The sequence below is a fragment of the Vitis riparia genome, chromosome 11 (genome assembly GCF_004353265.1).
Source record: "Vitis riparia cultivar Riparia Gloire de Montpellier isolate 1030 chromosome 11, EGFV_Vit.rip_1.0, whole genome shotgun sequence".
Taxonomy (NCBI): Eukaryota; Viridiplantae; Streptophyta; class Magnoliopsida; order Vitales; family Vitaceae; genus Vitis; species Vitis riparia.
Genome location: NC_048441.1, coordinates 9,338,501 through 9,350,310, shown reverse-complemented (window position 1 = coordinate 9,350,310; position 11,810 = coordinate 9,338,501). Strand labels below are relative to the sequence as shown.

The 11,810-nt window shown below is 31.0% G+C and overlaps 2 protein-coding genes across 2 annotated transcripts; both read right to left on the bottom strand.

Moving 5' to 3' along the window:
* On the bottom strand, positions 1 to 2,876 carry LOC117925670 (cell differentiation protein rcd1-like). Its single transcript, XM_034844738.1, has 11 exons — positions 2,752 to 2,876; positions 2,519 to 2,673; positions 2,092 to 2,175; positions 1,671 to 1,760; positions 1,544 to 1,586; positions 1,336 to 1,442; positions 1,140 to 1,235; positions 884 to 997; positions 688 to 776; positions 407 to 476; positions 1 to 292 (listed from the first exon to the last, which is right to left on the bottom strand). Exons 1-11 carry the CDS (start codon positions 2,849 to 2,851, stop codon positions 191 to 193), a joined length of 1,050 nt encoding a protein of 349 aa, XP_034700629.1. The 5' UTR covers positions 2,852 to 2,876; the 3' UTR covers positions 1 to 190.
* A 4,542-nt stretch (positions 2,877 to 7,418) lies between these two features.
* LOC117925593 (cinnamoyl-CoA reductase-like SNL6) lies at positions 7,419 to 11,344 on the bottom strand. Its single transcript, XM_034844651.1, has 6 exons — positions 11,100 to 11,344; positions 10,820 to 10,992; positions 10,511 to 10,699; positions 8,152 to 8,305; positions 7,728 to 7,920; positions 7,419 to 7,623 (listed from the first exon to the last, which is right to left on the bottom strand). Exons 1-6 carry the CDS (start codon positions 11,215 to 11,217, stop codon positions 7,536 to 7,538), a joined length of 915 nt encoding a protein of 304 aa, XP_034700542.1. The 5' UTR covers positions 11,218 to 11,344; the 3' UTR covers positions 7,419 to 7,535.
* Positions 11,345 to 11,810: the final 466 nt, after the last annotated feature.

Sequence of the window (11,810 nt, the reverse complement as noted above, 5' to 3'; positions counted from 1 at the left end):
TGGTAAAAGAAATGCAACCTCTAAGTTCTATTATTTTCTATGTTACTTTCGCAGCTACAAAGAATTTGGTTTTGCATCCATTTGGTTGATGGCTATTACACGAAGCACTTAAGCGAGCTAACAGGATGGAATCTTGCTTCTTTTTTCCCCCGAAAAGCAGGACCGTTGAGCATGGGAATGGAGATTTATCTTAATGGTCATAAACATCGTCAAGATTATCGGGTAAGAAGTCGTAGATTTTATCAACTGTCAGGAGCAGCTCTTGAAGCAAATCTCCCATCAATGGAAAATCCTGCAAGCCAAACAAGAAGCAGTGTCACCATTAGGTAAAAAAAAAACAACAATCAAATTGGAGGAAGGGTGAAAAGGAAGAAGATGAAAGCACAAAGGAATGGGCATGACATACTCCGACGATATCAAGAAAAAAACCATTTGAGATGGTTTTAGGTAATTTCTCTTTCACAAGGCTAAGTCCCCTGAAAAACACGGAGAGAAAAAAATTAAAAAGGCTCAAAATGGTATCAGAAAAAATGATGGAAAATGAGAAACATAATATTTCTGCAGTTATATCTAAGCCTGGCATCAAAATCAAATTGTCCCAGCACTATTATGGGCAGGAACTAGATTACGATCCAGGAAAACAGAGCACATAGAATATTGAATTGCGCAATGAAGCAGCTAGCTCACCTCACATCACAACAGGCAAGAAAATAGCATCTGATACTGTGAAAAAGAAGCCTAGGAGAGAAGTCGTCATCCACAGCCAAGAGATTGACCTTTGAGAATAATTTTTTGAAGAACAAGCAGCATGGAAAGATGAGAAAGCTCTACCTCCACAAGACATAATGCAATAAATAAAGAAGGAATGAATTGGTAAACATACCAGATGCTCCCATGTCGTCATCATTTTCTGTAGCAAATGATCACTCATTGGACTACAAATATAGCGTAAGCCCGATTCGTCTTGCATTATAGCTTCAAGAATGTGCATTCCAACCTGTGAAGATACGTTCAGGTATATAAGTGAATCTGCATACTTGAGTCATATAAATTCATCATGCCTGATGGCTGAGCAGCAGGGGAAGAAGGATTTCAAAATAAAACCATAATAAGGGAGAGGATAGGAAGGTGGTTCTTACCACTTTGGTGAGCTCATTTCCCATGGCTATGCTAGTACAACAAATTTCCACCATATTGCTTTTGACAGCCCATTGGATGATCGTGGGATCTCCAGCCTTCAAAATAGACAAACAGAACAAGAAGCCATATTGCATCAACTCCACACCAAAAAAGCTATTATTGAAGTACATTTAACCAAAAAAATAAAACGGGCACCTGGCATAGAATGGCAATCACAGACAAGGCAACAGCTCGAACATTCTCAAATACCTCCAGTGGGGTTTGATAGAGTATCACAGGTTGCAACAAGTTGGGCACACAGGCTGTTATCAACAAGGAAATAAAGCATAGGTAACACAAAATTTTGGTAAAAACAGTTACCAAATCTGAACTTTGACAATCTTGGCAGTGTTATAGATCTTACTGTCAATAAATCGCAGTCTTGTTTCTCTGTTAGCTGCAATGCACTACAATAAACAGAGACATTAAACCCGACTAATTCAAAGAAACAGGGAAGTAAAGAAACAACATACCACTAGAAAAATTATAACCTGGAAAAGGGTGAGAACATTTGCTAGACGCTTGGATGATCTTACACTAGGATTTTGATCCCCTATCATTCTGAAAAATGACAACAACTCCTGTTCCATTATAACATCATAACTTTCAGACAGTCCATCCCAATAACTTCCACTTGGTTGCTGATAGAACTGGGGAATAGACAGTGAAATAAAATTTTGAACCGGGTGTCTAGAAAGGTTGACCACTAAAGCCAACCATTTGGATTAGGCTTAGATAGGCAGATTCTTGCTTTTTTGGGTGCTAAGTATTTTAGTTCTTTCATTTTCCACCATTTTCTCAGCAACCAAGTAAAGATTATTTAATAAGATTTAGAAGCTCTAAAAGAGTTGAAAAGATAGAAAGAGGAAACACATTGAGAAAAAAAAAAAAAAGAATTGACGACATTATAACCTGTAACAGGATTGCCATTGTACAGCAGGAATGGAATAGCAAGTGGCCGGTCCTATAGTAATTTTCTGGATCTTCTGTCCTTTTCTGTCAATGGAAAACCCGATTTGTTGAGAGAAAAGAAAAATAAAATAAAAGAACAACAAACAATAATTAAAACCCACATCTTTTACGATCAAATTATTGAAGGCCCGTACAAGTAATCAAGAGGAAACTAAATGGAACCCAACAAGGAAGTAAATATGAATCAAAGAAAGAAAAAAAAAATTGAAAATTTTGGAATACAATGAGACCAGCTGCCAAAAAATCATAGGAAAAGAAAAGAAAAAGAATTGGGATATTACAACAGCCATTGAAATCCCAAATTGTTGTAGAAATTCAAAGTTTTGGAAGAAGAAGAAGAAGTGAAAATTTGAGGACGGAAAGAGACCTCGAGAAGGAAAGTACTGAGACATCTGAGAGCCGATTCTCGTACTATTGGTTCCTGAAGCTCGAGAATCACTTCCGGGATTGCCATTGGTTTACTCATACATCGCACTCTGTGCTTCTTGCCTCCCTTTCTTGGGCATTTGAGCTTGGCGAAGTCTGAAAAATCAAAGTAAAGAGTTGAACTGGAGGCGGGTGTAAATAAATGAGAAAAAGGAGAGGGAGAAGCAGAGAGACCTTTGTCGAGCCTTGAGTTTTGAAGGAGATGGAGAGATCTTTCTTCCCATGAGAACTCTGGCAGATCGTGATTTTCTTGAATTTCTGCTTCTTCCTCCATTGCGTCAGTTACTGAACGTAAGAACTTTTTGAAACTCTCTCTCTCTCTCTCTCTCTCTCTCTCTCTCTCTCTCTCTATATATATATATATATATATATATATATATATATATATATATATATGTACGACGAGTACTCTTTTTGCATGTGACTGCTCGCGGTTAGGAGTAATTAACTTACCATAGCTCTTAATTAATTATATATTTAGTTACTATATCTTTATTTATTTAATTACTATATTAGAATTATTATTTTTGGTAAGTTAGTTTTTATTTCCTTTTTATTAGATTTATTTAAATATACCTATTTCTAAGACAATTCATAATAAGAAATTCTAATTTTTCTTTTTTCTTTTTTCACTTTGAATCTTTTTTAGATTTCAATAATATCAATGGGTATACTATATATGTACATTTTTAATGCACATACCTCTTTGAGTAATAGTTCTTAATAATATATTTAATTTTATTTTGAAATAATATTATTAAATTTTTATTCCATTATTTTCAAGTCCTCGTGTGAAAATTGACAATTCTTTGAAGCGCTTAAATTTATCAATGAAGGTAAAAAGAAAAGACAATGACTCGATTATTTGATGATTGATACAAGTCTTATGTAAAGTTATATTGTTTCTTCCTTGCTTTGGTGCAATCAAATTCTGAATGTATTGTGTATTCCAAAATGGTTCTTGGAAACAACTCAAATGAAAAAAAAATTTCAACTAGGTTTTTAGGCATTCTCTTCATCTATTAAAGGGTTTACTCATTGTCAACTAGTTCTTAGTATTGATGGGACACATTTGTATGGAAAATAAAAGGACTTTGATGATTCTTATGGGATGTGATGATAATAACCAATTATTTCCACTTGCCTTTGTCATTATAGAATGAGAGAATACAAATAGTTGGAGTTGGTTTTTGGCATGTATCAAAGATGGAGTGACACAAAGGAAAGACTTGTGTTTAATCTATGATCGTCATCCTAACATTATAGTTGTTGTAAATGAGACTTATTCAGGATGGACTGAGCCAAATGCTTATCATAGATTTTGAATGTGTCATTTAGCGAGCAACTTCAGCATAATGTTCAAATATAAGACTTTAAAGGATCTCATGTGTAGGGCTACTATGAAGAGTAAAGTTAAAAAATTTATTTCTTACAGGAATACAATTAGGCGGATAAATGTCAAGGCTAGAAATTGGTTGGAGTAGATTTTTCTTGAAAAATGGGCACTCTCACATGATGGTGAGCGAAGATATGAGATTATGACAACTAACATGTCTGAAGTTTTTAATGATGTCCTTAAGGGTGCTCATAACTTACCAATAACATTTTTAATCCAATTAACTTTCTATCGAGTTAATAATTACTTCACGATCAGGCAAAAGCATGGTGCAAATCAACTCACTCTGGGTGAAAAATTCACTTCATATATTGACGTCAAGATAAAGGATAAAGCTATTAAGGCGGGTTCACATGAGGTTGTTTTGTATGATCATGTAGAAGGACGTTTTCACATTAAAACTAGACGCTTTGTTGGAAACAATAATAGAAAACCTTGCACATATCGTGTTAACCTTTAGATGGGGTATTGCACATGTCTCAAAACACTTTTGTTAGAATTCCCATGTTCGCACATTCTTGTTGCTTGTCATTGTTAGTAAATTGATTTTTGACAATTTGTACAAGATTATTACACCACACAAGCTTACCTATCAACATGGGCTCCCTTGTTTTATCCCATATTTGATGATTTGGAGTGGTCTTAATACGATGGACCAGTAATTGTAACTTTAGAGTCAATGAAGCATTTAACTTTTAGTTAACCAAAATCAAATCGTTTACATATAGTGAGATGGATACTAGGGAAGCTAAAACTCCACAAACATATGAATTTTGCAAGCAATTGAGTCACAATCAATATTTTTGTCCTAATAGAGAAACTAATGATAGGAGGAGTTGATATACTTTATGAACATCTTATTGTAGTGTTATTTTCTTATTTAGGTAAATATAGAAAAAAAAATAGTGAAATTAGAATCAATTTGGAAATCATATTTTACTTAAAACAATTTAGAAACTTATAAGTTTTAAAAAGATTTCATATTTTAAATAATAATAAAAAAATTCTATTTAAAATTCTTAATTTTAAACCCTTAATTTAAAATTCCTTTCCAATTTTTTTTTATTATTTGGAAATTTTATTTTATTTTATTCTAACATCTCAATTTAAAATTCTTTCCAAATAATTAAAACATTTTAACTCAATTAAAACTTCTAATTCAACCCTATCTTATAAAAAAAACTAACTTGCTTTTATTCAATCTTTTTTAGACTTACCTGTAACTTTTCAGTTGAGTGAACAACAACCTTAAATCTTCAATAAAGAGTAAGGTAGTGTTTGTTTTTTTGGCTTTTTGTTGAAAGCAATTTGTTTTTAGAATTTAAGTTGTTTGTTTTTCTATTTTTTTCATGACTTATTATAATTTTTTATTAAATAGAAAAAGTCAAACTATGTAGTTTTTTCTAAATAAAAAAAATAACATATTGGTTTTTTATTTTATTTTTTAATACTTAATAAAAATAAAATATTACAAAAACAAACAACCTAATATTTAACATTATTAAGCATTAAGGTTCTATTTAAAATTAAGTAAAAAAACAAATACCACCTAAGTCACTATTTAAAAAGTTTTCTACGCCAAAAAATAATTTGAACAAAATTGTTAACATACAATGTAAACTCACTGTCCTAACAAAATTGTCAAAATTAACCTTACATGAAAATAAGTCTTTGCAGGCTAATTAAATGGTAAGGCATGTTTTTGAGATTAATCGAAAATAAGATGGGCAACAACTACTTATTAACTATTAGAACATGGAAAACCTTGATGACCCACATCATAGAACTGGCATACGACAATGAGAGGTTCCATTTATTTATTATTATAATACATTTTATAGGTGGTTATTCGATGGATTGTTTCTTTTTTGCTTAGGAAGAGATGAAGCAACCAAGGCTTTAGAGGAATTAAGCACATTCAAAAGTATGTGGCACCTACCAATATGGTTCAAAATTACACTTTCAAGTTAAAAAATGAAAAAAAGAAAAAAAAAAAAAAAGAAAAAAAAAGGGTATTATTGGTTGACAATGGTTGAAGACTCCATAAATTATGCAAAAAGCTTGAGGCATTAGATGAAAAAAATATTAGAAGCATAACAATGAATGAAATATTACTAAGTGCAATTTTCTAAAGCTATCAACAAAAAAGGTCCGACTTCATTCCCTCCAACAAGTTTACACTAATAAAGCTTACCAAATTGTTGGTGAATATATGGTATGAGACCGGTTAATAGAAAGTTCTTAAAGCGATGTTATGCTTAAAGATTTGTCTAAACTTCATATCTTATAATACTAAGTTGTAGATTGTTCTTGGCCCACATGAGCTTAAATTGAGTACAACACAAAAATTGTTAGACAAAATTTAGGACATGCTCTTAAGACTTAGTAATAATTATATCAAATCAAATGATCGCATGTTTGACATGGGCCGCACAAGAAAGGAAGACAAGCTAAAAAGCAGTGCTACGTACACTCAGAAATCACCATTAAGCTGAACTCATCTCCATCAATCATGGCATATTTACTAAGGTAAGACTCCTTTCATGATTATAATGATGATACATGTACTACCATACCCTCCATGTGCGTCCCCAGCCCCATAACATATGACTTCGTACTTCATTACCACAATAAATGAATCTTAAGTGAAGATCCTAATGGGCAAACACGTCCAAAAATGATAAATTCGATGAGATTTATTATAATCATAAAAAAAAAAAAATCATTTTTATTAAAATATAATGGATGCCACCCCCTCCACATGATGATTGCCACCATGATGAACGACACAGATGATGGCAGGATTACCACCTTGAAACAACTTAAAAAGGTTAGGGTTATTCGTTGAGGATACATGTTTTGAGAGTGATGTTATTAATTTTTTTAACGTTTAAAAGAGATTTTTTTTTAATATTAAAAAAGTTAGAAATATTTTCCAAAATAACTATCAAATACAATCTAAATCATGATTGAAAAACGATCCCTCTAGTTGGCCCACCCTTCTGTGCTAAGATTTTTTTTAAAATATTTTTTAAATATATTATTAAAATATGATTGTTTAAAAAATAAATATAAAAATATGATATTTTGCATCATTTTTTTTAATTTTAAACTTATTTTTTCAAAAAATGAATTTACTTTTTACATTGAATTTGAACTGAATTCATCTTTTAAAAAGTCAAGTTCTTTTTTTACGTTAAAAGTTTTATATTTGAACTTGGTTTTACAAAAGACGAGTTTAATTTTTTTATATTGATATCATCTTTTAAAAAGGTGAGTTCTACTTAAAATTCAAAAGTGAGAAGTTTTAAAATTATCTTTTATGTTATAATTCAAGAGTGAGACAGTTTTAAAATCTGGCTTCATGTTATTGCTCTCTCATATGCAATGCATGCTGTACTAATTAATATTTTCAAATGGATTTTGCTTTGATTTAAAAGATCCTCAATTCTCACTAACAGTAACCAAGCGAAATAATCTTAACCATAACAAAACAAACACAAAAATATTGCTAGTTTGCCATCATCAGATGGAGACACACGCAAATATTAGCACACTGCAATTACTCATACGCAGTGCCCTCAACCAGCTTGTTTAATTTCTTGTTCCTCAGCCTCTCACTCTGCACCTCATTCCCTTGGCACTCATACCTGTGTATATATATATATATATACATGCAATTATTCTTAGATAACAAAAAAACACAAAATTTAGCTCAAATGGAAATAGGCAAAGCTTTGGATATGAATCTTACTTTGGTGGTAAGGAGATCAAAGGGCTCAAGCTTCGTACAAGTTTGACAGCTTCTTCCTCAGTATTCACAATCTTATTGAAGCAGAAGTATCGCCCACATGTGGACTCATTCTCAAAGGCTCTTATATGCACCTCTGCTAGAAAGTTCACGTCGACAAATGCTAACACTCCATTTTCATACATCTGAGCCGCTTCTGCTACAAATATCCACGTCATTAGCATATGCAATGAATAAAAGTTGTAAATTGAAGTGATTAGGGCCTGTTTGAAAATGATTCTATCAAGACTACTTTTTGTATCTACCAAACAGACTCTAAACTTTTCTAAATACCTAATTTTTATATGGAAGAAGATCACTTGCATAAGACCTTCTAGTTTAGTTTATAGATTTAGGAGCTACATGGATGATATGGAGAGGTGGTTACCTTTAAGATAGGACATTGTTGAACAAGGGTTGTGTTGAGCCACGCTTGGTCCAACGACTATACCAGCATTGATAGAGACCATGTTGAGCATACGATCCATGGCTAGAGCCCACGCAGCCTGCTCGGTTAGCGTCTTTGCGAGGGCGTACCATAACTGAAACCCACGGGTAAAAAATAAGGATAGTCCACACATTAACTAAATGGACCAAGAAGATTTCTGTAAAATTGTATTCAAACCAAGAGGGAGAGGCTATTGGAAAGTGAGAGAATGTCAGATTTACGAGTATATGGTCAAGGAAAGACCTCTGAAAATTTTCAAGCAGGAAGCACTGATTCCAACCTTCTCACAATTACACCAAATTTAAAATTTTCCTTTTTTTTTTAAAAAAAAAAAGAAGTTATTTTTCATATGATTGTAGTGGCCAGGGCACCACCCAATAAGAAAAGAAAAGGGAGAATTATGTTTTTGGGGTAGATGGGTCCCAAATTAACAAAAGATCCATGTAACTCTTCAAATTGAGCCCAAGACCCAATGAAAGTATGAAAATTGAGTTACAGGATATCATCTTTCAGTATTTCCAAAAATGTCTTTTGTTGATTTGGAGAAAAAAAATTAATATTTTTGAAAAATACTATTATTTAATTTAATATTTTTTATTTAATTTAATATTTAAAAAAATATTTAATTTAATATTTTTTAAATACTTTAATTTAATTTAATATTTTTGAAAACTACTTTTATTTAATTTAGCATTTAATATTTTTTTAAATACTTTAATTTAATTTAATATTTTTGAAAAAAATTAATTTAATATTTTTGAAAAAAAAAATTATTTAATTTAATATTTTTGAAAACTACTTTTATTTAATTTAGTATTTAATATTTTTTTAAATACTTTAATTTAATTTAATATTTTTGAAAAAAAATTAATTTAATATTTTTGAAAAAAAAAATTAATTTAATATTTTTGAAAAAAAAAATTAATTTAATATTTTTGAAAAAAAAATATTTAATTTAATATTTTTGAAAACCACTTTTATTTAATTTAGTATTTTTTAAAAAAAAATTATTGAAAAAAAAATTATTTAACTTTATTTTATAAAATATTTTATATGTGTTCTTAAAGGGTATATGTCCGTTACTATTTCATATCCTTCAACTTAATTTGAAGAGTTATATGAACTTTTTGTTAATTTGGGGGCTCATCTACCCCCAAAAGATAATTCTCCCAAAAGAAAAAGGGGAAAACAAAAGTTTGTTGTCTCAAAACAGTTTTGGCCCATTGTACGTCTTAAAAAAATACTGATTTTGAATAAATAAAAATTTTCAGTGATAAAATTTAGAAGGTATTTTTGAAAAATCATTTATAATATTTTTGGGATATATAAATATTTAATAGAAAGTTCCCTAAAAATTTTTTTTTGGGGAAAATACTTTTATTAAAAATATTTTGAATAAAAATATTATTAAACACATTTTTAAAAGTTTGTTTGATAATGATTTTAAAAAAATTTTTTAATTTTTCTAACACTCAAATGATAAAAAATTTCAAGTGTTATAAATTTTAAAAATATTTTCTAAAATTACTCCAAAACACATTCTAAAAATGTATTTGACGGTGATTCTAAAAAGAAATATTTGGTTAAAAGGGATGAAATAATCCTTAAAATCGAAAATCTAACTCTTCCCATGTTTTTTTTTGAAAAGTAATCCATTTTTTACATAAATGTCATTTTCTATTTTAAGTATTTACATGTAGGTTTTAAAAGAAATGTTTATTTTTACAAAAAAATAATAAAGATATTTTTGTCCAAATGATGCAAAAAAAAATGGTGGGAGATTAAATTTTAAAAATTGGGTTTTGAGAGGCCCTTCTAATTAAATAACCCTTCTAGAAATTATTTTTACCATTTCTAATACTTGAAAATTTTTATTTTTTAAATATTAGAAAAATTAGAAATATTTCTTAAAATCATTATTAAATGTACTTTTTTATATTTGAAATTTTTTATCTTTCACATATCATAAATATAAAAAATACTTCCTAAAATCACTGTCAAATACACTTTAAATAAGTTTGATAGTGGTTTTAAAAAATATTTTAAACATTTTTAGTACATAAAATATAAAACCTTTCGTTACAGGAATGCATATAATTCAAAATATCCTCATATGGGCTGCGGTTTTGTCATTTATGTTAGAAAAAAAAGGAAAAAAATTAATAATAAAATTTTATCCACGTAACCAGTGAGGTGTGGAAAAGAATTAGATTAACAATTATTTTAAAAGAAAAGAAAATTATTTGGGTCACAAGACTCACAACTCAGTCCGAAAAAGTGAAGGAAGAGAAGCCTAAACCTTTAACTTTCTGCAGTATGCTTGATCACTCCAAGATCTCTCGTCCACCTCCTCCTCTGAACAAATATTCTCTCTCCACACGGCAGCAGTTAAAGAAGAATTGAACACAATTTTCTGCATGCCATGTGTTTGTGCACATGCCTCCACCACATTAATTGCTCCTCTCACCTCCAAATCCACCGTTGTATCCTGATCACATCATATGAAAATTTCACTTATTAGCTTACATGTTTCATGTTTATATACTAATCAACAGATAATGGGATGTTGTATTAATACTCTTAAGAAATTTTCTTAAGCCCGACTTACATCATCATACCCATACCCATCTGAATCATCTAAACAACAGAACAAAGCACAGCAACCCTTCAAAGCCACAATAATGCTGTGGTAGTCCAGAACATCCACTGTAAACACCAGCAATCTCTCTTCCACCTTCTTCATCTCCCTGATTTTCTTCACTATCTCTGTCTCTCCTGCAGCTGATCCAAAAAAAAAAAAACCATAAATAACAAAAAAATGAAAGAGAAAATTCAACTGAATCTGATTGAGTGTCCTAAACATAAACCAGCATGTTAAGACAACTTGCCATTTTTCTGGATAGCTGCATGAACTGTATAACCTCTGCTCAGCAGTCCTTTAAGAATCCAAAATCCCACATAAGTTGAAGCATCAAGAACACAAACTGAAGGTTTCTGGTTATCCATTTCAGCTGTTTTGGGTTGATCCCTTTCCTTCGTTTCCTTTACTTGTAATGCGAGCTTTTTATATATAGAACTGCAAGGGTGAGATGGGTACCAATAGAGGAAGCGTGGATGGAGAATATTTCATTACTCGTTTCTATCTACTTGACCCCTTGCGCTTGAATGATCATTTTCATGGTATATACACTGAAAGAAGAGAAGGTTAGGTATCCATAATTTGGGATTGGCTTCCTAAGAAGCTGTATGCATGGAAAGATGTAAAAGCATAAAGTTTGAGAGAGAAATGATTCATGAGGTGGAAAAAGTTTGTCTGGAAAATTGATGACCGAGTGGGTAGAGATGAAGGTGGCAACATAGACAAGGAGCCACTGGGCTTGGGTAGTAACAAATGCATGCGTCTGACTTTGGGACAATTGCATCATATATATAAAAGATAGGACTTTGCCTCTTGTATGGAGTGTTTGCATATTCTTAGTGAAGCAAATGGCCTACATGCAATGCTTTCACTGAACCAAATGGCCCACATGCAATACTTTCACTTAACCAAATGCCCCACCAGCAACTGGTCTCTTGTTGAAAATAATCGACATGAATCT

Bases quoted from the DNA above. Each gene is read 5' to 3' on its own strand.
- LOC117925593 (XM_034844651.1), bottom strand. From the start codon at position 11,217: ATGGATAACCAGAAACCTTCAGTTTGTGTTCTTGATGCTTCAACTTAT. The intron at 8,306-10,510 runs GTTTAGGCTTCT...CGTGGGTTTCAG, and splicing joins CATACTGCAGAAAGTTAAAG to TTATGGTACGCCCTCGCAAA. The intron at 7,921-8,151 runs GTAACCACCTCT...TATTTGTAGCAG, and splicing joins AACAATGTCCTATCTTAAAG to AAGCGGCTCAGATGTATGAA.
- LOC117925670 (XM_034844738.1), bottom strand. From the start codon at position 2,851: ATGGAGGAAGAAGCAGAAATTCAAGAAAATCACGATCTGCCAGAGTTC. The intron at 777-883 runs GTATGTTTACCA...TTATTCTCAAAG, and splicing joins TGACGACATGGGAGCATCTG to GTCAATCTCTTGGCTGTGGA. The intron at 477-687 runs GTGAGCTAGCTG...CGTGTTTTTCAG, and splicing joins CTTGCCTGTTGTGATGTGAG to GGGACTTAGCCTTGTGAAAG.